Source organism: Lepisosteus oculatus, chromosome 6 (genome assembly GCF_040954835.1).
Source record: "Lepisosteus oculatus isolate fLepOcu1 chromosome 6, fLepOcu1.hap2, whole genome shotgun sequence".
Taxonomy (NCBI): domain Eukaryota; kingdom Metazoa; phylum Chordata; class Actinopteri; order Semionotiformes; family Lepisosteidae; genus Lepisosteus; species Lepisosteus oculatus.
The window spans coordinates 2,942,913-2,969,455 of NC_090701.1; the positions used below are offsets into that span (position 1 = coordinate 2,942,913).

At 47.1% G+C, this 26,543-nt stretch overlaps 1 protein-coding gene across 1 annotated transcript in view; it reads right to left on the reverse strand.

Moving 5' to 3' along the window:
• The window catches only part of LOC102696132 (polycystin-1-like protein 1), a 54,265-nt gene that overhangs the window by 15,402 nt on the left and 12,320 nt on the right, over nucleotides 1-26,543 (reverse strand). The window contains exons 10-40 of the mRNA XM_069190823.1: nucleotides 25,300-25,419; nucleotides 24,701-24,869; nucleotides 23,813-24,052; nucleotides 22,744-22,876; nucleotides 22,189-22,392; nucleotides 21,168-21,349; nucleotides 20,398-20,601; nucleotides 19,948-20,295; nucleotides 19,437-19,597; nucleotides 18,220-18,672; nucleotides 17,362-17,427; nucleotides 16,558-16,719; nucleotides 16,103-16,180; nucleotides 15,755-15,897; nucleotides 14,912-15,032; nucleotides 14,178-14,301; nucleotides 13,066-13,258; nucleotides 11,662-11,718; nucleotides 10,565-10,783; nucleotides 7,540-7,764; nucleotides 6,814-6,927; nucleotides 6,552-6,703; nucleotides 5,914-6,014; nucleotides 5,613-5,808; nucleotides 4,827-4,910; nucleotides 4,158-4,365; nucleotides 3,492-3,598; nucleotides 2,637-2,853; nucleotides 1,732-1,905; nucleotides 612-788; nucleotides 80-152 (exon numbers count right to left, since the gene is read on the reverse strand). Of these exons, the coding sequence (XP_069046924.1) occupies nucleotides 80-152; nucleotides 612-788; nucleotides 1,732-1,905; nucleotides 2,637-2,853; nucleotides 3,492-3,598; nucleotides 4,158-4,365; nucleotides 4,827-4,910; nucleotides 5,613-5,808; nucleotides 5,914-6,014; nucleotides 6,552-6,703; nucleotides 6,814-6,927; nucleotides 7,540-7,764; nucleotides 10,565-10,783; nucleotides 11,662-11,718; nucleotides 13,066-13,258; nucleotides 14,178-14,301; nucleotides 14,912-15,032; nucleotides 15,755-15,897; nucleotides 16,103-16,180; nucleotides 16,558-16,719; nucleotides 17,362-17,427; nucleotides 18,220-18,672; nucleotides 19,437-19,597; nucleotides 19,948-20,295; nucleotides 20,398-20,601; nucleotides 21,168-21,349; nucleotides 22,189-22,392; nucleotides 22,744-22,876; nucleotides 23,813-24,052; nucleotides 24,701-24,869; nucleotides 25,300-25,419 (5,205 nt within the window). The remainder of the gene's footprint in view (nucleotides 1-79; nucleotides 153-611; nucleotides 789-1,731; nucleotides 1,906-2,636; nucleotides 2,854-3,491; nucleotides 3,599-4,157; nucleotides 4,366-4,826; nucleotides 4,911-5,612; nucleotides 5,809-5,913; nucleotides 6,015-6,551; nucleotides 6,704-6,813; nucleotides 6,928-7,539; nucleotides 7,765-10,564; nucleotides 10,784-11,661; nucleotides 11,719-13,065; nucleotides 13,259-14,177; nucleotides 14,302-14,911; nucleotides 15,033-15,754; nucleotides 15,898-16,102; nucleotides 16,181-16,557; nucleotides 16,720-17,361; nucleotides 17,428-18,219; nucleotides 18,673-19,436; nucleotides 19,598-19,947; nucleotides 20,296-20,397; nucleotides 20,602-21,167; nucleotides 21,350-22,188; nucleotides 22,393-22,743; nucleotides 22,877-23,812; nucleotides 24,053-24,700; nucleotides 24,870-25,299; nucleotides 25,420-26,543) is intronic.

A 26,543-nucleotide genomic window follows, 5' to 3' on the forward strand; every position in this document is an offset into this window, starting at 1 on the left:
CTTTGAGTCTTGTTAAGGCACTGACAAACTCAGTCCTGACAGAAAAACCCCAGTGACGACAGATAGCCGGAGTCTGTACCTTCCACGGAGAAGATATCTGGTGCTCGTCCAGCGCTGTGGTCTCCAGTATTGGTATGTTTATGATCAGTCACCTGGCATTCGAAGCAGGGAATAATCAACACAGAACGGCAACACAACCCCAAATGACAACCCCAGTTTCTGCTGCAGACTCCTCCCCATCCCTCACACCATCCTCAAGAAACAGGACACCCCCAGTCTCCCCTGCCCGACTGCACTTGACCCCAGGAGAACGCAGAACCCAGGGATGGGCTCAGTGCTGTTTGGAGAGCATTTCTGATCTTGGACAGTCTATTCCCTCCCAGACCCACCTGGACCCAGCAAATGAACAGCAAGACCAGTAATTCAGGGATTCAGAAGCAAAGGAAAATGGGACTAAAGACCCAGTTACAGTACGTCCATCAGGATCTGCCTCAACTCTAACTGGGGATACCCAAAAAGAAAAGCCCACCGAAGCTTGTGGATTTTCAAAACAGAATTTCCCCTTTTGGAAACGCTGGGAAACCTACATATACTGATCACTCCCAGCTCACAGTGGCACAGTTCCTTGTAGAAAGGCCTTGTCTGCCAGTCCCTGTGACCAGACTTGCCTCACTGAACCGGAAGAGCAGGGACACCAGGACCACCAGTGGAAACACAGTCAGGGTGCTGCAGACTCCCATCACCAGGGAATCGCAGGAGACATCAATGAGGCCCAGCGCAGCGGAGAACTGCAAAGACAGACCAGCAAATAAACTCATCAGGCACAAAGACAAGCAAACACTGTTTAAAATTCGCACACAAACCAGTTCCACCAGGCACCACAGGAGGAGGGTTGGTAAACAGTAGGTATGACAGAGGAAATAAAATGCCCTGATGAATAATAAAACTGATAACTGATAAGACCCGCTCAAGGCTGAGCAGACATCTGGCAAATGAAATGAAGGCAGACAGAGGTACAGAGGACTGTACCACACGCAGGGGAGTAAAAATGGCCTCATGAGACACCAGAGGGAGCAGCTGATGAAAGGGGCAGAGCAGTCGATGTGTTGAGTCATCGCTGTCTTCCTGCCAGCGCAGAGAAACAATTAAAAACGTCAAATTTTAAAATGAAAGAAAATAAATAACATGTGGTTGAGATCTTCATATTAACAAGACACAAGCAGCCCGTGAAGCATGATGGTCAAATGGTCACCCTCTAGCTTATAACTAAAGCTTACAGTATTTAAGATCTTGCATTCTTTTTTACAGTGTGCTCATTATATTAACATTTTATTTCCCACATTTGCCATAAACCTGAATCGAAGCAAAGGGTTTTTCCGTGGTCTTCAGGGGGATACTGCACCGAAACAGCCTCTCATTTAAAATCGTCTGACTTCCACAATGTTACAGTTTGTCAATATCGTTTGTGGGTCCTCTCACTGGTTTGATATGCATCAGTCTCACTCCCTAAGACTAGTTTTAGGGGCACTCCTTTCATGGAGTTCGGACTGCCAAGGTGAGACAGCAGTATTCCAGAAGGAGGTCCCCAGTATTCCAGAAGGAGTTCCCAGTATTCCAGAAGGAGTTCCCAGTATTCCAGAAACTAGGCCTTTAAAACTGACTTTCCTACCTTCAATATCTCTTAACTACAATGCTGAGACGCGCCCGGAGGCAGGGGCGGCGGGGGCTGACCTGGTCGTCCCGGAGGTGCACCAGCAGGGCGTTGAGACCGGTGTAGCCCAGCAGCAGCAGCAGGCAGAGGGCGAGGCGCTGGGAGTGTGAGACGGGGCTGTGGGAAGGCCGCGTGCACACCGAGGCCCAGAGGTGGAAGTCCTCCAGGAGCTCCGTCAGCGTGGCGGACAGCAGCTGGGGGCACAGCGGCGAAGACAGGCAGCTCAGCACCTTTCCCCAGCCCCCGTCTGCGACCCAAGCTCCTCCAGAGCTGCCGCCCGCAAAATGGCTCAGGAACCAACTGACCGACACAGAAAGCTCATTCGCACAGTACTGACTAAACTCATGAAGTTCCACGAATCGACGAGGTAATCGTCTTTCAAAAGCACACGAGAGGGTCAGTCTTTCACTTGCCAACAGGCTTTCTTGCATTAACCAATCGTACAGATTTCCTGTCGTGAAGATTGATAGACGGTTTCGTTCAAATCGGGGAATCTTTGTCTGCAGATAAACAAGCAACTTGAAAAGGCTGCGTGCAACAACATGCACCTTAACAGACCGAATGGAAGCTGTTGCTTGTCTTTTGATGACCCACAGGTCTCAGATGGTACAGTATGTGGAAGGGAGCGCACATCTGACATGCTGTACGAAAAAGCTCGGCATGCAGGTACGCTCTAAAAATCGTGAAGACAGAACTTCCTTGCCTTTTACTTACTTATTATTTTTTTCTCAGGCCCAACAAAAAATAGTTTTGCACGGCTCACCTTACTGTGCAGCTAATTTTTCACTCCACTTTGCGAAATGAACCTCTATGGGTGACGTGAGCAAACAAATGAAAGCCCTCACGATGGGCCCGGCTGCCCAGAAGGTCTGATCCGCGTCCCGCGGGAGCGCGCCTGGGTCTGCACGGCGGGCAGCTCGCCTACCTTCCCGAAGCCGGGGCTCTGGGTCAGAGGGGTCAGCTCGCGCTCCACCTTCCCGTCGCCCTCGTCCGCCGCCAGCCAGCACTCCGCGGGGAAGAGCCAGCCGGTGCCGGACGCCACGTCCCGCACCGCCAGGTGGCTGATGAACCAGCTGGGAGAGGGGCCGCGGCCGTCGTGCCAGATGTGCACTTTCCAGATGGGGCCCAGGGAGTCTGGAGCGCTGAGACACAGAGTGCAGCTTCAGCCTTCGGCTCGGCCACACAGCACCTCTTAAAGCTGCTCACGTCACCGTACTCCAAGGCTTGACGTGCTCTTTTCAAGGCGTGTTAGTCTTTTAGTTCACCCTATTAAACTTATTCCACCAGTATCTGATCCTGGCCCAGGAAGGCTGCTGCGCCTCTTTCAAGCTCTAGCACTCGAAGAGCAGGGAGAAGTCTGTCCAATTAAGCCAATAAAGAGCCAATTTAGGTAATTTGCAGCTTGTTGTAAAGGAAACCTTCAGACACTGTGCGCCCCATTGGACACACCTCATGTAACATGTAGGGGGTATATATCACACAAGTGTTACTCACTGTCACTGCCAGATCCATAGAACATTATAGCCAAGACAGGTAAAAGACTTGGGTAATACATTGGCTGTCTGTTCTAACCAGCTGTCCTGCCTTTTTACAATTAAAGGGCAATGGCTTAAAGGGCTTCTCTCCTCTTGTTTCTGAAATTGTGGTCTTGCGAGTACTCAAATCCCATTTCATTCCTCCAGGACTTCAAAGCTGGAACCCTCTGTCAACTTTAAAGTTTCTGATACAATGGACAAACTTTGACACCAGACGAGCAGAGGCGCAGGAAGATGAGAGGTACCTCAAGATGAAGGTGTGTCTTGAATTTCTCCCGAAGAGCAGTTTGCCGGAGCAGCTCAGCTCTCTGGTCTCCGAAGTCCCATCCTCGCCGTGTAAAACGATGTGAACCTGCCCCAGAAACAAAGCCCACTGCAATCCCCCCGCCATCGCAAGCCAGGCCCGCGAAAGACATCAGCCCTGCGTCATCGCGGAGCACAACAGGTGAAAGTTCACATCCTAGCAGCAAAGGCTGCAGCTCTGGATTTCCTGAGCGGTCTAGTCTGGCCCTGAAGGAACCAATGCCTCTTATGAGTTAGAAGTTAAGACCTCAAGAACTTTGTTGCTGTTTTTTGTGCTTTCCCAGCCTCCCCAGGGTCTCTCGAGTGGAGGTGCAACTCATGTATCCTACGTGTGATTAGCAACATGAAAGCGAACAGGGGTCTCAACCGATTAGGGTCTTGATTAATTGCCCACGGCTGACCTAACTGCCCTTGCCCTTCTGACCTTGTTTACACCTTATAAGGTAACACACTGTTGCTGACCCATCATACGTGTATGTTTTTGTAGGAAAGTTTTGCTCATCTTCAAGAAGAGCGAGTGAGAGACGAGGTTAACCTCCTTCCTTTATTGCGGTGCAGAAATCAGCACCTGAACCATGCGTGGTTTCCTCCGAGGAGTCGAGCAGTACCTTGGCGGTCATTGTGGCTCTGGATCTAAAGCCTGTGTCGACGGTGATGGTGTAGAACTGCCGGTCCAGTGGGCTGTTGTCCTGCAGGAAGACCAGTCCGCTCCTCCTCTCACTGGCCAGATCAGCTCGCTTGCAGACAACAGCCAGGACAAGGTAGATCCCCAGAAAGACAAACGTCACGCTGCACAGAACCAGGTTATCGACTAGGCTGCAAGACAAACATGGGCTTCCAATGTGCAGCGTCTCCTGACTTCTACACTGGCTGCATTTCCACAGAGGGAAAAGAACACAGCGCCGCTGAAAAATATACCGAATGTTTTACAGGTTTTTATTTGATCCAAAGAGCAGGATCTTCAGATGTTTATTTTTTACATGGGTGCTTGCTCTCCTCTTTTAACAAAAGTATCAGAATAGAAGCAGAATTGAACCTGCCCTGGATGAATACAGCCCTGTATGCATCACCAGTGAGACTGTCGATGCCGTTAAAGGTGCTTGTGTACTGTGGTGCAAAGGAGTCTCTAGTGCGTTGTAAACCTGGAGTGAAATATGCGCCATATGGCATTAATCCCTGGTACATTCACGTCAGTATGTAGAATTCAGTAAAAAATACTGAGAACTGTTCATTAACTGTTCATTATCTCAACACTCAGTCAATCCATCCATACTTACCTAACAAACTGGGACACATCTGTGAAGTAATAATGGCTGCTGACTTCCTGGTATGCGATGGTAAACGTTGTCAGATGGTTACAACTAAAATAAAGAATTACATTTAAATCAGATACATTTTACCCCACAAACCCTACCAGAAAGAATTCATGAATATCTACTGTACCAGAGGGTGATTCATCTTATGTGCAACTTGTTTGTTTTTATTTTTATAAATCATGACAAGACCTAAGACCTTCATACCTGACTGCAAGAAGCAAGAGCAGTGTCAATGCAGCACCCAGAAGCAAATACTCTACAGGTAATCTGTGTTGCCATAAACATTTTTTTCTAGCCTGTTTTCCTAGAGATTAATAGTTATTTGTACACAGCCAACCAAAGATTTGGTTTTATTTTTCTTTCCTGAAGTACTAAAGAGTGAAGTGCCTCATACTATTCAATAAAAGTAACTATTGTTATTTAGCTGCATGAGGTCTTACCAGAAAACTAACACCTGGACAGGCACCAGGCCAGATAGAATGTACTGTTGAAGCTAATCCAAACAGTTAACAGAACAGAAAAGGTGATCCGTGAAATCAGAAATGTGAACTCAGAAAAAAAAGTTGAGTTTCACTGTTTACACAGAGTGTGAGCTTTAACTTTTATAGACCCAGAAGAAAGGTTACAAACGAGAGCAGGCCACACGGCCAGGCTAGCCCATCTGGTAGTGAGCAGTTAACGGACGAGAGGATCACAGCCAGCTGCTTCTTGAAAGCAGCCAGGATATCGGCTTCAACACGGCCTCACCTGCAGTTCACTTTACTGGCTGACCAGCTCTGCAGGGGAGAGCAGCCCTCTGACCTCCAGTCTTTACCGCCGTCCCAGTACAGACACTGCGTCCACTCAATGCTCAAGGTGTAGCTCACAGCACTGGCGATGTATTTGTTGGTGGGTGTCCTGTTGTAATCAGCGTTGAGCAGAGCCACATAGTAACTGCCAGGATCTGTCAGAAAATGGAAGAAGCCCAGTCCGCAGAAGACATGAATTTAGATGCTGCCATGTCATTCTTATACATTAAGCTAGGAAGATCAGGGAAGAAAAGACCAACCTTTCACAGACAAAGGAGGCATGAAAATGTGAACTGTATTTCCCTCCCAGCTGTGAGCCCTCTTCACATTGTAAGAGCTGGGAGTTGGTTTCTCAAACATTCTGCATGGGAAACGGAAACAAGGAAAATGTCACTTCACACACACTGGAGTCGAGCACATCACAGACTCGAGGCTTTGCTTTGAGATCAAACGCATTTTAAAGCAAACTATACAGCGGATAGATGTGGAAATGAATATGCTGTACAATGCAGGTTTTAAAAATGTATGGCCCGTTAGATGGACAATATGTTGCCAATTGTATGTTAATTAAAAAAATCAAAAGACAATAAAACACACGTGTTCAAAGACGCAGGGGCAATATTTTTAATACTGCGTACAGTATACTGGATTCTCACAGTGACATTTCCTTATTGAATTCTGTTACTTTAGAACCTGCTCAGTAACGTGGATTTTGAAGAGTGGTGAAGCCAGCGGAAAAGTACTCAAACTACGCGTGCCACGCAAGCTAAAAAACAACACGACTACACAACGTCATCAGGAGGTGGCGTGAGAAGAGCCCGTCTGGGAGACAGTATGAGCCTGCCCTGGCTGGCTCGGGTTTGAGGCAGAGGTGTGTCCCGGGAGCGTCCTAGCGCACCTGAACAAAAGCATGATGGGAAACGGTGGGCTGGAAGGCCGAGTGAGCTGCACTGTGATCTGCAGCGCCTCCTGCTGGTGTCCTGCTGTCACATTGAACTCGTGGACATTCATCTGACTGCGCAGCAGAGAATATTCTGGAGAGCCGCTTCCCTGTCGCAACAAGGACAGAGATTGACCTGGTGCATTCATTTCCCATGCAGTGGTGAATATTCCTGCTCTTGAAAGTGCCGACGATCGGATTTTCAGACTTTTTAACTCACGTTATTCCTCCTCTTCTCAAATTCAATATGGACCGGCGTGGACAGCGAGCGCACTTTTCTCTCTTTCCTGGTGGTGCAGTTATACAGACGTAGGTCAGCGACATCACCGTCGATCTGTAACAAGAGGACAAAACTGTGTGCCACGATTTCATGGGGAACAGACATAAAAAACCTTTGTACAAACGACTGCAATACAAAGATGTTTAAGACCGTTTCTAATAGAAGAACACAAGAAGAGTTGCAAAGTGGAAGAGGCTATTCCGCCTCTGTCTGTTCAGTAGCTAGGAGCTCACTGATCCCTCCTGAAAGGAGTCAGGTTATCGCCTTCAGTAACAAGGCTACGGTATGTTGTCCATTCATGACTTCCACACCCCTCTGTGTGAAGAAGTGCTCCTCGGTCTAGTTTCCATTTTTGACCCCTGGTTTGTGTTTCACTGGTGAGTCAACCTATTTGAGTTGCCTGTTTTTTTCTTTCAAGAAAGAGGCTCCCAGTAAATCTGCAGGTTCTACCACCCATTTGTTTGAACTCAGGAACTCTCCTGCGTCTTGCGTCCAACTGAACTAGGACCCCAGCACAGAGCTGTTAATTACAGATCAGAGGGGCAGCTGCTCCGAAGCAGGGAAAGCAGACGGCTCCGTTCTGTTTCCGAGCTGTGATTGTGCCAGCGGAGTGGCCAGCAGGGGGCCCCGGTGGGCCACGGAACTCTGCGCAGCCGGAGAGCTGACCTGAGCCGGCGGCCTGCTCCAGAGACGCAGGCCTCGCCGGAGGAGCACCAGCTGGGCGACCAGGCAGGGGCCGCCGCCGTGCCCGGACAGGGCGCCAGGGAGGCGGAAGCTGGCCGGGCCGGCGCCCAGGACAGTGCCCCCGGCGCGGGCCAGCCGGCGCGTCTTCACCTCCACCAGGCGGGTGCTCACGCTGTGCTCCGTGGCGTCGCTGGAAAGAACGAGCCTCTGGAATAGAGGACAACAGGGCCCGACTTGAGAGGAGCTGCCGAGGGCAAATCGCTGACCGCTCCCGCCGCCCGCAGAAATCACTCCCCAACTGGACCAGCTCTCTCTGTGTTCTTCGAGGCCTCAGGAGGATAATAAATGGAATGGAACGTACTGAACAGCAAAGGTACCGAACCAGGACGTTCGGTGAAATCATGGCACGTTCCTGTTTGCAGATCCACTCTGTTGCTCTGTGTGCAAGCATGTAAACAACTGTCCGCCGCTACTGCACAATCACCCCGATGAAAAAATGTGCCGTTGCATACGTACGTATGTGCTTGATTTCCCACAAGAAAACATTCTGCTCAGGGAGAACAGTTACCCACTTTGCCACACGACAAAGACATTTGTATGTTGTGAACAGAAAAGGAGTATTATTATTATTCATACTTATATATCAACATAAGGTGAAAACAGTTCAAAATAAACTTTTATATGGTTTATCCCATCTTGAAAGTTACCTGGAGTTTAGATGCGCTTTTATTTGCAGACAGTTTTTAGAAAAGGCAGAAGCTATTCTGCACACAGTGGAGCTCCTGGGCCTGGGCTGGGTCCGATTCTGACCCGGGATGCTGCTGTGTTGACTGACAAGCTACACTCTATGCTTCCAGGACAGGCTCCAGGCTGCCCCCCCCGCCTCGCCAGGAAGAAGCGGCTCCCTGATCACGGACGGAGGGATGACTGCAACATTCCTGGTATTTATTTTGTCAGCTTCAGAACTAAAATGCCTTTGAATGTACCATTTCATTCCTCTGCATTCTACACTGCAAAATACAGAAACTCCCATAACTAACAAGGCAGTGTACAGCGATGTGAAAAAAAGTACAACCCCTTACTATTCTAGGATTTTACACACTGAGACACATCTGACGTCCATCAACTAATCACAAGCACTTATTTAGCCACACCTGACTACTGAATAATGGCTGATATTTTGTTTACTATATAATGACAAAGTAACATTTGTGTGTGCTATGTGTCACGCGAGGTTAGAGTTATCTACTGTCAGGACGTGGTGAGGACCAGGTGAGGGTCAGAAACAGTTTGTCTAATACGTAAAACCCTGGAACTGTAAGAGGGTGTAGTTTCTTTTTCACACCATGTTACGACATGTGAACTGTTACACACAAGAGGAGGCCATTTGACCCATCTGGCCAGTTGGGAAGAAAGGATTTAATTGACCCAGGGATCTCACCCAGCTGTGTTGTGAAGGAAACCAGGGTATCGGCTTCAAAAACACGTTCGGGTAGCTTGTTCCACACTCCTACCACCCTTTGGATAAAGAAGTGCCTCCTGTCTTTGGTTAGAGTAGCCATGATTGTAAGTCAGGTCAGAGTTGTTTCCTAATAATGAATGTGTTTTCTGAGCCTCTATAACTAAAGGAAGGAGAGGGAATTGGTTTCTCTCTACAGTAATCCCAGCAGCTGTCAGACAGTCAGGAGGCAGGCGATAGTTTAACTGCACAGAAATTGCCCAGAAGAGGTGCTTGAGATAACCCCAAGAACGCATCAATAAACAGTCAAAAATAGATTTGTGCTCCATGAAGAACAAAGCATTGGTGAAGCTCCTTTTCTGGGTAGGTGCGTTTAAACAAGACAGTTGGCTAAATGAGCAAAAAGCAGCAAAATACTTCGCTTGCCAACAAGAACGTGTTCTTATCTCACTCCCCAGGAGCCTGTAACAGAGTCTTCCTTTCTGATTACCTCCTTGGCCAGGTGCCTGTGCACTGATGTCAGAGAAAGGTAACAGAGGCTGTGACCACAATATTGTTTTTAGCAACATGGTTTACAGTTTATGGGAGACTGCCAGTTTTTTTTTAATCCAAAAACAACATTAAAAAATCAATGATGCAAACCTAACTTTAACAAACTTTAACAGTTCTGGGAAAACAGAAATAGATTTATGCATAATATATAGAAACGATACTCTATTTTAATATGTGCTGTACATAGACGCATTCAGTTTATTTCAACATGGCCTTGGAAAATTAGCCGGAGTTAAAAGAAAAACGTGAACTGGAGCAGAAAACCTTAGAAAGGTGCCTTGTGAACACTAGTGTTGAGCTGACTTGAGGATTTAGAACTTGCTGGCTCTGACAACTTCAAAAGTGATCAAACACTAAGAAAAAAAAGTATTAATTTATGTTAAGAGCTTCAGCTAAGGTTGACCAGCCTGGTCAGTGGGTCGTAACTAATGGATGGAGGGGAGTATTAAACAGTGCATCCCACACAATTAGACCCCGACAATATAATTAAAATCTTCCAAGCTGGATCTTGAACAGGCAGGGACACATCACTGCCCTCCACCTGGGAATTAGTTATTTGTCAGAATACGCCTGCCAACGAATTAACCATCACCATCCTTCGGATGAGACGTAAAACCGAGGTCCTGACTCTCTGTAGTAATTAAAAACCCCAGGGTCTTTCTCAAAAAGATTAGGGGTGTAACCCTGGCATCCTGGCCAAATTTCCCCCCTGGTCTTTACCAATCATGGCCTCCTAATAATCCCCTTCTCTGAACTGGCTTCATCACTCTGCTCTCCTCCCCACTGAGAGCTGGTGTGTGGGGAGAGGACTGGCACTGCACACTGGTGCTGGTGGGGAGGACCCTCATTAACTGTGAAGCACTTTGAGTGGAGTGTCCAGAAAAGCGCCGTGTAAGTGTAAGCAACTATTACTATGAATTATCACATGGAACCTGAAGTCGAGAGGCCGGCCGAGCCGAGCTCCCGCTCGGGCAGACAAGCGAGGAGCGGCCTCACCAGCAGCAGGTCCGAGGCGGTCCTGAGGCTGTCCGTGGTCAGCCGGACCGCTTCCTCTCCGGGGTTGAGCGGCGCCTCCAGGACCCCGGCCAGCAGAGACACCAGCGCGTTCGCCGTCCACTCGTCCAGGGAGAGGGAGGTGTGGGCGCCGGGCTCGTGGAGCCGGGCGGCCATGGCTCGGATATGACTGGTGACACGTCGGGCGCTGTCCAGCGCGAGCTTGCAGGTGGATAAAGACAACAGCAAGTGAGCTTCGCTATCCACATGAATGAAACTCACTGGGTCACTGAAACTGGACAGCAAAAGGCATGTTTCACGGAGCATTTGTAACACGCTAACCAACTTTTATTTGCCCTTTGCTTTTAAAAAAAAAAGTCTGAGTTTTGTACTGTGTTATTCACGCTTGTCCATGTTTTCAGTAAAACCTGCTGAGCTCAAGTTCACAGGCTAGGAAGTCCCTTCTCTCCAGTCGTGTAATTGTTTGCACTCAGGGTCACGTTTCTCTGCTCAGCAACGATGGAAAAAAACCCCGAAAACAAAGAGATGCAGCAGAGTCCTGAACAGGAATGACGCACATATTCTCTTTGGAAAGCAAGAATCAGCACCGAAATAATCTACTGCAATGCAGGTCTGTCTCCTCACATCAGTTTAGAAGTCATGTGGCCAGCAAACCTACTGGGTGTCAGAAGGAAAACGGACTGAGGTGGTGTGACGCTGTCACAGTGTACAGAGCCCTGCCATCTTGGTCTTCGGTTCAATTTCTCACGAATCGGTCTTTACCACCATTCCACCATACTAGGGGGCTTTTCACAGGCATAACAAGGGCTATAGAAATACTTCAAATGATAATCTGCTCGCTGATGTTTGCATAAACAAATAACATTCAATAAACATTTTTCAAAAAGTCAAATATAACCTTTTACCAAACACTCTTTCCTGCACTGAATGTCTACACCTGGATGTATTTGACTTGCCAACGGGAAATTAGGTATTTTCACTCAGTAAGACCAACAGCAGGTTTTATGGCTGATATGTCAAACAGAGGAGCACTGATACAATCTGAAGAGGCACTTCGCCCTGACAGGGAAGGTACTTACTTGGTCAGTAACGTGAATGAGATCTTTAAGCATGGAGAGGTTATCAATCATTGATTCCTGCAAAAAGAGTAAAGGGTAGTCACTGTTCTAATCTAATAAGCTGCTTCTCGTGAAGGTCAGCAAGACAGGAAACCTGAGCGCTGATCTGGCTCGGCTTTAACCCACATATCTGATCCGTTCATGATGTCTCTTCACTCTGGAGGAAAGAGCTCAGCTCAAATGATATCTGCATGGCTTATGCTTGGACAGCACGGTAAGCAGACTCATCTGATCAGTAACACTGCTTGTTAACAATAAGAAAAAGCAAAACTGACGCTTTACACAAAATCCATTATTCTGAGGTATTTTCCTACACTTTTCCCCTCTCACGCTGCTTTATCTCTACTATACACACAATACTTTTTTACACTAAAACGCACATCTTTCTTTCTTATTAATCAGCCGATCAGAAAGTTTTCAGCTCTCTGAAAAAAGGAAATCTCAGGAATGCTGAGATCCCCTTGGGACTAATGAAACTTCTCTGCACAACGCCAGAGCTTCAGATGGGTTTCACACCACTGCAGCCCTCCGCCTGGGACACACCTCACTGCAGAGCTCTTTTGGACTCTTGCTGAAAACGCCATTAGCCCCCTGCGGCGTGCTGGCCTCAAGGAGCTGCTTTAACAGAGCACTGCTCCCTTCACCCGCGCCTCAATACTGAACAGATTTAAAAAGCCTGAGCAAAAATAGGGAAAATCATCAAATCCATCCACCAGTTCCGGACACAGGATTTCAAAAGCGTCCTCGGCGGGAATCTTGCGAGATATCCCAGCTCTCACAGCACACAGGACGCAACGTCTTCCTCAGATTCGGGAATTCCCTCGATTCGGAACAGAGGCTGAAGAAAGTCACGTGATTCAACGGAGAACGGTCGCCCATCCATTGTCTAACCACCTCGCCCAATTCAGGGTAACGGGGGAGCCAATCCCATCCCAGCATGCAACGGGTGTGGGGAAGCGTACATCCTTAGTATACATCGAGCCCATCGAAGGGCACACATAGACAGTGGACACAGACACGTCCTCACTGACATGTAGAGCCACCTTTCCCACAGGCCACCAGTATCTTTATGGAGAGTGGGAAGAAACCAGAGCACCCAGAGGAAACCCATGCAAACAAGGGAAGAGCTTACAAGCTCCCCGCAGACAGCACCCCAGGTCTGGCACTGATCCCAGGGCCCCAGTGCTGCAAGGCAGCCAAGGCTCACCCCTGTGCCACTGTGCCAGCCTGCACAAAGAGCCTTCGGACTAATGACATTCACATGGTTTTGAACAGAGGCCCCATTAACGTCGGACAGCTAGTCTGGAGCAGCAGAGAGAGAGGCTAAATGCCTGAACTGTGGGGACAACACACTCTTGTCTGTACCTGGTCATCCACAGGAAGCTGGCAGACTGCAGAGATCAAGGCCATCCTGATCTGTCTCTGCAGCTCCCTCACAGCAGCAGGGCCCGGGCTCAGCCGGTTCAGGACGCGGGTCAGCACAACGACATAGTTTCGAGTCTCAACGATGTTCCCCATTTGCAGGAGGGCTGTAAGGTTTCTCAAACCATCGACGTAGCTAGAAAGCCACAAAAATCAAGCAACGACAGAACTGAATGATAATGCATCCTGAAAGAATATTTCTAATACATTTTCACCTCGGAGACCAAGTCATGACCATTCTAATAGACCCTATTGACAGCAGCATTTCTGTGTTGAAGCCTGATCGTGTCAGATCTTAGACGTTAAGCAGTGTTGGGCTTGATCAGTATTTAGGACCTCTATTGTGGTGCTGCTGGGCACGTATGGGACATACAGTAGATGCAAAGTCTCAAGTCCATGCCCCTGCTGTTTGACTTAGTCATTAAAGCTGCCAGCACTCTGTTTGTGAGAGTGGGGTGGCTAATGTACGTAACCTGATTAAATTCCACTCTGGGCTTCTCCAGTTTGAGCTCCGGAACTTTCCAATTTAATTCAACTGGTGAAGTACTTTCTCTGCGCCCCCAGCTGCTCTGTGCACGAACAGAGAACAGCCCAGTCTTGAAATGAAAGTTATTCAAATCGAAATGGTCCATGCTTCAAACACCACAGCAACAGGCTCTTAAATAAACTGCTGACACAGTTTCACAGTCCGGTAGTGAAATAATTGGTGGCTAGATCTGTGTCTTTCTTAAAGGCCTCCCATAAACTCTGACGCCTGTTATTAACTTAAGAGAAGAGGGACACACAATGGGTTCCTCTCAAAGTCGGTGAAGAGCTTTTCCACCACCGAAGAGGTGACAGAAACCACTCAGCACTCACAATACACAATATGAATCAACAACACGTCGTCTGGTAAACGGCAGTTTTCGCTGGGTGCCACACGTGGGCCACCAACCCCTGCAGCACATTTAATATTCTTGGATTGGACCCTCCGGAGGCTATCAGAGCCTGAAACCCGTTATGGTTACTTTTTCTTAATTAAAAATTCAATTTACTTTAAAAACATGAATCCTTACAGCTCTTGGTCAGGACTGTAGATGGATGACAGGTTTCTCCGGAAACTGGGCAGGACAGTCACATTCACTGCGCACAGCTTGGTTGCAGAACCAAACCTGTTGCGTATTTCGGTGTAAATAGTAACTGAAAAAAAATATGAGTTACTCTAAACATTAAACAATGAAGGAGCAGAGCAACAAAAGCTATATTGTCAATTTATCTGCTGTAAAACAAAGTAATTTCTGATTCTGTATACTTTATTTAATCTCAGATCTTTCTCCGTGTTGATTTAATATTTCAGTGATTTACTGTACAATGCAGACACTGACACAGTCCTAATCATAATCGTTATTAACAAACAGGTTAGCCTATTTTACGAACAAACTAAAACAATATACACTATATATATATATTCTTTTCTGGAAACATAAATAGTGCACCATAGAAGATTGTTTAAGTAGAAAACATGATTAATCAAATTTTTAAAGCTGAGAGATTGTAAACACTAAATCTAATATTCACTGTAGGATTCATGTCTGCTCAATGATACACCTTAAAACAACCTATGATTCAGAAGCCCGTCCAAATGACATTTAATTGCCAGAAAATCTCCTATTTATTTTACTGCTTTTCAAAGACTTGCACCTGTGACATTTCGGAGACGGAGCCGCCTCTCTTTGCCGTCTTCGAAGACGAATCGAAGAGAAGAAATAAAATGCTTTTTCGATGTTTTTGTTTTTTTTTGTTTCAGTACCTTTATAGTTATCAGCTGGGTCTCCGGAAGGAAGCTTGAAGTAATACTGAAAGTCCCATCCACGATAAAGGACCGTCCTCGGAGAGGGGCCAGTGGAGAAGCTGTACTCATATAGGAGGTCCTTTAACATTTATAACACCATGGAGAGAGCAGAAGACAAGGGGCGCTCATATCACAACTCTGACCACAACTCCACATTCACACCGGTTGTCCAATAAAAAGACACACCGAAGTAAACTCTTTCTAGATTCTAATTACGATCCCCATGAATTCAAATGTTTGAGTTTCGTAATGATCACGAGTCCACCCCTTGCAAGGGAAAAGGTTTCATTAGAAGAACCATCACAATGGTTACAAATGGGAAGAGGCTATTAAGCCTGTCTAGCCCATGTGGTAGTTAGCAGCTGTTTGATCTAAGGATCTCCAGCATCTCTTTGGCTTTAATACATTTGACAAGGTAACAATAACTATGTGTGTGGTGAGATCAGGCCTAGAACAGGACATAGTGTCATCAGAAATCAAATGACAGATTATGATGTGTTTGTGTGTGATTCACACACTTCTTATCATTAATAGAACAACTGAAAACATGTCCAACATGATACAAAATCCTCCTTGTCATTGTTTTGTCTGTGTCAGTGAGGAGCACAGGAGCCTGACCTGAACAACCAAATCCATGTGCACTAATTTGGTTATAAAATACAGACAAATGAAGTGAGTCATGAGGTAACGCTGTGTTTCCAATCTGGCACTATCACTGCCTCAGTGTCACCAGAGACAGCAGTCAGATAAGAACATGGACACCAGGGAGGAAGCGGCACTGTCTCACACCCAGACTCCCACCTCTTTTCCTGAAGTGCAGAAAATGCTGAAGTCTGTGTGGACCTCATATCCCTTACTGGGCTGAACCTGGCAGGTCATACCATCAGGAACCTCATTAGTGGAGAAGAAGAACTGGGTTTTACCCAGGGAATTCTCCTTAGAAGCTGTGGAAGAACAAACACGTTAATTAACACGGCAGATTTCCTTCCTCCCACTTGCACAACAATCATGGGGTGACGAAACAGGACACTTTCAAACTCCTGTCCGGTTTCAGAGCAGCATCCCGGTGAACAAGGAGCCGGACAGTCAGCTCACACAATCCAACACCACAGTACTGGACAGTAAAAAGGTTAAAGACGTCTGGCTTACCCGCCGTCACCTCCAGCATGTAAAGACTCTTCGCCTTCAGCATGAAAGGTTTAAACGTTATCACAGGCGATGAAATCCCTGAAATAAACAGACCAGATATCCTTTAAAACACCTTTGCGAGGACGCTGAAAGAGGTACTGTTCTGGCGGTATTCTTAACACATACAGCACAATGCTAAAGTAGTCCTTAAACAGCAGCAGAATCTTGTGATAAAGATTCCCTATCATCCAGTTAAATGGTGAAAGTGACTATAAAAAAACAGAAATAAGCTTAATCTATGAAACCAATCCGTCTTCTTCCTGTGCAGTTACAGTATATACTTTGGTAAAATGAGGAAATCCATAAAAACTATTTTTTTGTGATTACAAGGTTCCAGTTTTGTCCTCGAACACGGATGAAACCGCTGGAGCGTGCTGGCAGAGTGGGCGCCCTGTCTGTGCGGAATGTGTCCTCACCACTCAGCGTGAGGGTCCGGAGGGCTGTCCTGTCCACCAGCTGCCGGTCCAGGTCCAGCAGGGTTTGAACGGGGGGCTTAACGAGGGCGCTGTGGGGGGCCACCAGGTCATTTCCTTCGGCTGGCTCAGGCCCCCAGGGCTCCTCTACGCTGATCCCAGACCCTGGAACAACGTGGAGATTATTCCGAGAGGATATCCACAGGGGAGCAAAATAAAAATGCTGCAGAAATCTGAACTGGACCATGCCAAGGTGCCTCGTGTGGCACATTTACAAAAAATAAAACAGTGTCAGAAAACATCTGGATCTTTCAACATCATGATCAAGCACTGGCAATACATTCAGCTTCATAGGCCTCAGTCTTAAATCCTGAATCATGCCACGGAACATCAGTGTAGATATTTTAAAATTGTGCTCAGGATATGAATTTGCACATTGAGACAAGGAAACACATGGGGGTGAATCTGACTGAACACACAACGGACGTGTAGTGGGATCATGACACAGTCTGACTGCATCGCTCTGTAGACACTACAACTTCCACTGTTCAACAAACTAACATAAAATAAAATATAATCACAGCATTCAATAAGTCATTAGTTCAAAGTATTTGTATACTTGCTTACTATAATAAAGAACACTTGTGTACAGTTGTGTAACCTGGGAATTTACAAATTTGCTGAGTGACACCTCGCCTATATTCATTAAAAATATTCTCAAGGGCTAGAATCTTGCTGGTTATTATTTTTAATTAACAATATGCTTTAAATGGTGCACACAACCCCCCTGTCAGGAAAATGTCCTACCTATAGGTCTTCCTTCATAGGTTCCTGAGTCTGCTTCTTCAATTTCATTGTAATATAATTCATAGTCTGGCAAAATATAGCACAAATATCACAATTACAGGAGGAAAAAAAAACAAACTAGCTTCTACTCTAAAGGTCTAAACAGGTGGGTAGGATATGATCAGCAGTCAAAACCATTATTTACATTCAAAAATTGTAAATTCAAAAGTGTAAGAGCCGAAATGGACAATACAGGATTTCATTATAATAATTATATTCCCCGTCGTGGTAATACAAACGTATGTCTCGGAATGACTGATCTGAATTTTACTGGGAATTATTAAGGACCGTCTGAATATCTGCATGAATCTGAAACAACTGAAAGGAGGGAGTGGCCTCCAAATAACCCATCTGAAAAAATAAAACTCGACGTTTTCTCGACTCAGCCTGTGTGAAAAGGGAGCTTTTACGTGTGTTTCCTCCTGTAGCCACAATATGTTCAATACTAAATTAGTGTGTGGGAATGGGTGAAGATAAAAAAAAGAAACAGAGTTTTCTGAGACAGAGCGTCATTTAGTTCTGCCTTCCAGTAGAGTTAAAGCTCTGCTTGTCTGAAGAGCTACCGCTCTCTGGCTGCTCTGCCTGCTATGCTGTCACTAGGAGGCGCTCTGCAGCTCAGTGGACACAAACACGGCTCTTCTCACTCATAAGAAATCAGGCTTTTGGGTTTTTTTTGAGTGGGGTGAGTGGGGATGGATTTCAGCGGGGGGTCGTGGTTAATTACTCAGTCAACGCATTTTTCCTAAAAAAAAAACAGGAAACTGAAAAAGAAACCGAACAAATAAAACAGGGATAATTCCGGGCCGGTCCTACCGGTACCTGGAGCCAGGCCCGAGGGAGTGGGGCTGTTGGTCCGGCGCTCCGGACCTGTGGGCGCCGGTGACCTTTCGCGGCGAGGTCGGCCACCAGGGGGCTCCCCCTCCTCGGGGAAAGGGAAGGGGAAGGGCAGGGGGTCCGCAGGGAAGAAGGTGACTGGAGTCAGGGAGGGGCCGGAAGTGGACAACGGGCCTGTGGACGGAGTGTCCGCCGTGAGGGGTGCGGCGGGGTGTTTTGGGGAGACTGAGGCACCCGTGGGAGCAGAAGACACCGCAGGGGAGGTCCGAGAGGGAGGAGAGGAGCGAGAGACGGGGGGAGAGCTGGAAGGAGGAGGTGCGCTGGAGGAGGAGGAGGAGGAGGAGGAGGAGGAGGAGGCCGGAGGGGTGTGTGCAGCCGACGGGGGCTCTTTGAGAAAGCCTGCAGGGACGCTGACGTCGAGAGTCTTGCAGAAAGGAACTGAGGAAGGAAATGGCAAAAAAAACAAGCTGAACTTTCAAAGAATATTTTTAGATCTTGTTCGGAACAGAACCCGCCCTTGGATGAAGATGAAGGAATCTGCTTCCAGATCCCTAAAATAAAAGCCCCGCCCCTCACACAGACATACACGTTCTTTCACCGTCTGTCTAAGGCTAAACCCGGCACATCCGTTACAGAAAAGTTCACACACGAAAAAGGATGGAGGCCCAGATAACCTCAGATCTGTTCTGCTCAGGGTACTGTGCTACACAGCAGTTATTAAAAATGCATCAAGAACGAAACTTTCTCGTGCCATACAGTCTTACAAAAAATCAATGGCTATTATGAAAAACAAGGTCAATCTATTTATTTAGTTTTCCTATTGAACATTTAAGCTCTAGCAAGCTTCTTCATAGAGCTGAATCCTTATTTCTAAATCCCTCTTCCTGAAAACATAATCCCCTTTTTCAGGAACAAGTACAGGTTTAATCCATGCTGAAAAGAGAAGAAAAGAAACACAACGTTTCGGCTGTGGAGCCTTCTTCGGGTGGGTTTCTTTCTCCTGTTTTCAGCAGGAATAAACCCTTATTTGTTCCTTTGCAACCTACACATGCTGACGCACCTCCCTACTTGAACAACTTCATCCTCTTCTTTATCTGTACAATTTCTCTCTTTCGTGTCTCCCTCCCCCCATTTGGTAACATTTCAACTTTGTCCATTCTGTATCTCTGAAAAGAAACTCTAAAGTAAAACAATTTTCTTACCTTCAAGAACGATCTTGCTAGATGCATTTACCAAATACAAATTCCAGGTAAATGTGACATTTTCACTCTCACCACAGTTTTCACAAAGAGCCTGAACAGAAAACTGCTCATTCCAATTAACAGTGCTGCCTCTGCACTTGGGGCAAGTCACTCTTATCTTTCTGAAAAGCATGTAAAGGATATCGTTTCAACAGAAGCTCAGATCTCTAACATCTGCCAAAAGATGCTGCAAAGGTGTACAAATGCCAACACATTCTTACTTACTGTAAGTAATAGAAAAATTAGGACAGAAGTCTTTCTTTATTTAACTCTTCATCTGAACATGTAATATCATGATAAAGCAAGGGTTCGAGTTCTAGAGAAGAGACTGTCCTGTAAGACTGCTTACATTCACAGGAGCCTGGGAAAATGGCTAGGGAGAACTGCAAACTTCATAACGGTAAAAATCCGACACTAGTATCCATTTCGTAAAAAAAGTGTCAACGGGCTCGCTCCTGGCGCTGGGACTAACCTGGACAGACCCTCTTTGACCGTGACAAACATTTCAGCGGCCGAAGAGCGGTCTCCCCCTCCTCGGGGAAAGGGAAGGGGAAGGGCAGGGGGTCCGCAGGGAAGAAGGTGACTGGAGTCAGGGAGGGGCCGGAAGTGGACAACGGGCCTGTGGACGGAGTGTCCGCCGTGAGGGGTGCGGCGGGGTGTTTTGGGGAGACTGAGGCACCCGTGGGAGCAGAAGGCACCGCAGGGGAGGTCCGAGAGGGAGGAGAGGAGCGAGAGACAGGGGGAGAGCTGGAAGGAGGAGGTGCGCTGGAGGAGGAGGAGGAGGAGGAGGCCGGAGGGGTGTGTGCACCCGACGGGGGCTCTTTGAGGGGGCTCTTCAAACTTCATAATGGTAAAAATCCGACACTAGTATCCATTTCGTAAAAAAAGTGTCAACGGGCTCGCTCCTGGCGCTGGGACTAACCTGGACAGACCCTCTTTGACCGTGACAAACATTTCAGCGGCCGAGGAGCGGTCTCCGCTCTGCGCCTTCAGCTCGAACCTGAACTGGTCGAAGGGGCGCTTGAGAACGCCAGCTGGAAACCGCACCACCGGCGAGGACAGAGGCACGGGGCTGTCGAAGCACGAGGACTTCACTCCACTGACCGGCTCGCAGTCCCAGCGGTACCTGCGACGTCAAGGACGGGCGTCACACCCTCAGCCGCGCTGCAGCCGCTGCTCGTTCCCTTGGCGGAAACACCCGCGGCGCGCGGCCCCGTAGCGGTCACTTCTAGCTAGTTACGCCCCTTTGCCTTTTGCTTTAGCCTCTTCAGACTTTCGGCTTGAAAACTACTGCAGGAGAGGCTTAAATTAATTTCATTAATGAAATTCGCAAACAAAACGGTCGTGATGCTTACTGATAGGTAGTGTTATCTAGACATATTTAAAATTTGTGCTCAGCGTACACCTACTGTACAAGAATGCAGAAAATTGATTCGTAAAATCACCTTCTGGTTAATGAGACCCCTCTGAAATGTAGCAGGCTTGTATTCACTGCAGCAGAGATTCTAATTAATCATGTTAAGAGACGGGGTGAGGAAGGTTCAGCTGGCAAATGTATTCATCTCTGCTGTCATGGACATTATAAACTGGAGATGCCCTGTGATTCCAATACATTATTAATTAAAAGTAAAAGCAGCACGAGTCGCGTTGTCCACTAAGTCCATTCCTGCGATCCGCGAACGTCTGCTGTACCTCATGGGGTTGTGAGGGTAGTCGGGGTCATAGGATCCCCTTCCATCCAGTGTTAGCAGAGACTCGTTCTTGCTGCTGATGAAGATGTTGGTGCCCCCGATAATGATGCTAACGGGTGGGGTCGGAACTACCTCGATGCGCACAGAGTAGTTACTGTAAACTACACTGCCTTTGATCTGGACCTGAAACACAGAAGGAAAAGAGACCTGTCATTTCTATCACCTAATTCTTCAGCAAGGTGAAGAATTCAATGTTCCTCAGCAATACATGATACTGCTGCAAAGCTGTCTCCTTGGGTTGCTGTTATCTACAGGCTATGTGCAGAATTGTGAGGCTCTTACAAAAAAGAAGAATTTATTTTAACACACGGGAATAGTAGGAAAATAAGAAAAAAATGAGCTGCTTGTGTTGTAACCTATAAACCATTCTTGGCTACAAAGCTTGAAAGCTCTTTCTGAGAAATCACTTTCTGACTTACTGGGTTGGAATTCACTGCAGGACAAAAAAAATTGTTGTGATTAAAAATGGGATTAAAAATAAATTCATCACCACGAAACAGTTAATGCAAGATCTTAACATGTTTAAAAGTATAAGGAGCCAGTGTGATTTGATTCTAATTGATTCTGCAGTTCAAGAATTAAATTCCCATGTTTTTACTGATCTAAGCACCTAATTCTGCAGCAGGAGAGTTGGACCACTGCTCATTGTTAGCTTCAGTCCAAACAGATGTGCCCAACTGAAACCTCTCAAAGTCAACAATAATGGAAAACGCAATACAACACCACCTAGCATACAAACTGATTCACGTGCCCCGAAGGATTAGGAGGATGAATGCAATCAAAATACTTTGATTTCAGATTGGGGTGACCGAAATAGCTCAGTGGATATTCTGCAACGTGTTCAGATCGAGAAACACAGCAGTCAGGAAAATGACCGAGAATTCCAGAGTCTTTCTTTTTTCCCCAAAACGAACGGCCTCAGACCTGTCAGCCCCGTGACTGGGTGGCGTCCCTTTGCTTACCCTGGCGACGGCGGTGTAGGTTCCGTAGTGCAGGGAATGTTTCGGGACTTTGATGACCTGCCGACTGCTCTCCACCGGAGGGAGCAGCACGGGCGCACCGCTGGCGTCGTACACGGCCCACCGGTAGAGCAGAGCCCGAGACTCGCCGCACTGGACATCGGCCTCAAACGTCACCCCCAGGCGCAGGGCCTCGTGTCGGCTGACCTGCACAACCGAGCGACGGGCAGCGTTTCCAGCGAGCGTCACGAAAGGCAGAGGGAGCCACGTTTCGCTCCGCTGTGCACACAACCTCAAAGCCCAGAGCTCCAGGCTCTCTCGGGCAGTCATCATCATCACCAGTAATTACTGCAGCTATTATTGAAGCTATCATGACGATATTAGAATCTACAGTCATCAGAAGCACTTATCACCATTTGGATTTGTTACAGGCGGCTAAACTCTGCTTCCTAGCTACAACCCCTGAGATGCACAAGGACCAGGAGGGTAGCTGGACAATTCTGCTGCATTCTATATTCATCTATTCCTCCGAAGGATCTGCATACGACAGCACGTCACCTTCACTTTGAAGGGGCCCATGTTTTTGACTGGAGGAGGCTGACAGGGCTCAGGAACGATGAAGATCTGTCTGGTCAGCGAGGCTGAGCTGACCAGGTTAAACATGGTCACTTCCACCGTGAACTCTCCCGTCCTGAAATCAGATGGAGACAGGCTGTCAGCGTCCCCTTTGCAATGGAACTGTCAGCCCACTCGCTGAAAAGATACTCATCGGAAGGGAGCAGGCCCTCCACCATGCATGTAACGCTGTTGTTTCCTCATTAAGGTCGGTGTTACACAAAAGTGAATTCTCTCCAGCGTCTGGGGTCTTCAGTGATTTCTCCTAACTTTCTCTACAGGGGAGGGCAAGTCCAGTAACTCGGAAGTGATTTACCCCAGATTTGACTGGTTCATAAAGATTTCAAGACAACCTGGTACAGAAACAGACCGATATACTTTGTGTCACGCAGGCCACAGACTTTTACCCTACACTGTGCACAATGAAGCACAGAGACACAAGCTTGGGGCAGCATGAATTGAATATGCACAGCGCACAGGAGAGGGCATCTGTGTCCGAGCCAGGGGTCATGGAGATTCCCAATGCAATATGTTTAAGAGGCCACCTAAATCATTCATTTTGAAATTCTGGGAACATTTGCAAACTGGTAGTAAATTATTTGTTTGAAGCAGGCATCACCAATCCTGGTCCTGGAGGGCTGGTGTGTCTACAGGGTTTTGTAACGATCAGGGCTTGTGACGATCTGAATCAGCTTGTTAGTGGCTTCACTGGAGCAGCAGGTACTGCTGTTTCAAGGAGACCCAGAAACCTTGCGCCAGCCCTCCAGGGGACCCCTGATTGAAGAGAAGCCATGTCTTTGAAGGCTGAGGAGGTCTGTGCAGCAGGACCTGTGAGTTGCTTCATTTAATGAAACACCAGCACCTTCTGCACATCTTTACGATGTGGTGATTTAATGTAAAACCCCGCTGGACTGGGGGCTCTTCAGGGCAGATACACGTGCTCCCTGACTGGCGCATTTTCACCCACGCTCGACACCGCAGACAGAACTCTCCCACGACGAAAGAGCGATACCTGTTAAATACATGATATTCAGAGCTCCTTCCCGTTCTCCGGTTTCCATCTCCGAAGTCCCAGCGGTACGAGACGCTGGTCCCGGCGTTGATCCTGCAGTCAAAGCGGACGTTTGCGCTCGGGAGCGCGGAGGCGTCCGAGAAGAGGCGATTGGGCTGGACCGCTCTCTGGACGGTCAGGGGGTAGATGCCCGAGGCGAAGGAGGAGAGCTCGTTGGAAGCTTCGACAATGACGTTGTACCTAGAGAAGCAGCAATGCGCACAGTACATTAACACAACCCAGGGTGCGAACGTTACCCCCAAGACACCCTTAGTGATCACAGTAAAACATGAATGTCCTTATTGGAAAATGCAAATCAAGCATTTTGTTACAGAAGCACAAAATAGATTGCTCGACGTCAATTCCCTTTTGCAGAAAATTCAACATTTACAGTTGTTCAACCAACAGCATACAGACTAAATAAATAGGTATTTCAAGTGCTTTTCTGTTTTCCGGTTCTTCAGGGACTTGGGAAAATACAAATGGCGTAAAAACACTTACCAAGGCATTCCTGAAATATTTAATGACATGCGTTAAAATAAATAACACGATGGATGTGTAAATTCCTATTTGCTGATTTTTATATTTTTATGTCTTTTATGAGGGAGCATTTATTTAGTTTATTCCACAGTTTTTTAAAAACTTTATAAGGGGAACATGTACATCTCCAGGCCTCCAGCGTTTTTGAAAAGATCACCTGGCCTTCCACAGTCTGCTTCATGCGTCAGCACTCCTCTAGGTGTTTTGTGCCACAGCCTCATTGTGTTTGACCTCTCTGTGCTGTGTGGCTGTCGTATACAGCCTTCAGAATGACAGAGCTGGCTTTTCCACCTGCTCCTCAAGCCTTACCGCCCGGGAGAAGGAAATCTCTTTGTTATCCTCCTGGAAACGGTTCTTTCGGGGGACTTGTCTCCGAAGTGCCAGAGGAACTCCAGGGGACCGGGCTCCTCTGTCACAGCGACAAAGACCACCTCGCTGTCGGTGGCATACGCTGACTTATCCGTGCGGATCTCCACCGCTGGCGCGGGAAAGAGGGGGACACATCATCGTAAGAGAGATTCGAACAGGAACAACACAGCCGATACAGTGAGAGGGATGAAAGGCTGTTTCCACTTCAGGTGAAACCACTTGAGACGGTTTGTTTCTCCAAGTAGGAGAGATTTTATGATACCTAATAAGCAACGATACTAAGATTGGCAGTGGCAAAACATCCATAAAACACTTAGTTATTGAATGTAGTCATAAAGTATCCGTTGAAAGAAGCAAAGGTGATAACAACCAATCCTTTCTGTAGAGTTTGTAACAAATATTTGTAATGGCCACTGAATACCCGAATCGAAAGCTTGGTTTTGCAGTGAAGCGAAGTGAAATAGCTGTGTGCTATAATGTGCGCACCCAAGACACAGAAACACAAGGGAGCTCAGAACAGGACAAGATGCAGAACTCACACGGCATTCTGTGGAGCACAGAGACTCCTGTGCTGGCCGTCACCCTCCCCATGTGGTTGTGGGCTTTCACTGTGACAGTGAAGCTTGCTGCAGTCAGGAACTGGTGGGATACAACGGGTTCTGGACAAAGACACAGGGATCCCAGTGCTGTTACTTTAGACACACAATAACCTTCAGAACATGTGTTTGTCATCACAGCAACACAACCAAGTTCCCTTCTCCTTCTCCCTTTTTGACTTCCTTTCATGTGACCCAAACACAAACAATATACAGACCCAAATAAGTGCGCAAATCACTTAATTCACAATGACAAATGGCACACGTGTCTGATTTTAATACCCCCCACCCCGCCGGACAAAACTCAACCTGCTTGTAAGAACTGTCCCAGTTTGAATCTATTTGCCATTTAGTCACTGAGGTTGACTCTTGGGTGGCCTCTAGTGGCCTTTTTATTGCAATTACAGGCTATCCGAGCGAAGTGCCAATTACAGTATATGAGCTAATACCTACATCCACACACACACATCAGGGTACAGTTCTGTTTTTTCCCCCACGCGAGACACATGATTACCTTTGTTAATATAGGATGTTTGATCCCCATGTCCCAGGTGAATGTCACATTAGTGCCCCGTGAAGTCAAATAAAAGGCATACACAGTACAAAATAGAAAGCTGGTTATATACTGTAGAAATCTGTTTATACATCATGCAGTTTCAAATGACATCCCTTGTCGTAAGTGAGTATTTAAAGATGTTGGGCGAAGCAGAAATCTGTTTTTTAATATAATCAAGACTGTGTGGGACCAGGGAATGCACATAATCATCTTGAATCTAATTGGGATCATTTTATCATGTTATCCCTTTTCTGCTGGTCTGTCAAGAATATTGGCTGAACCACCTCAGATATGGCTATATTTCTAAACCTATCCCTTGCGGAGCCTTTCTGATAACCCTCTGCATGTGAATTTCCGTTTAAAATATTTAACACTTTGCAAACTCTGGAATGAACGACAGTCACAGCCTGGGGTTTGTGAATGATCTGTTTTGAAGCCAGAAAACCGCTCAGCTGCCCAGCGTGACACTAGACGCACTAGAAGAAGTCAGCCAGCAGCTCCAAGAGCTGGGATCTTGTCTTGGTGCTTTGGTTTGTCTTATTTTTCCCTGCACTATAAATAAAGGGCATGATGATTGAACCTGACGGCTGTGTCTGTGTGTGTGTGTGCAGTGCAGGGCCTGCCAAGTTTG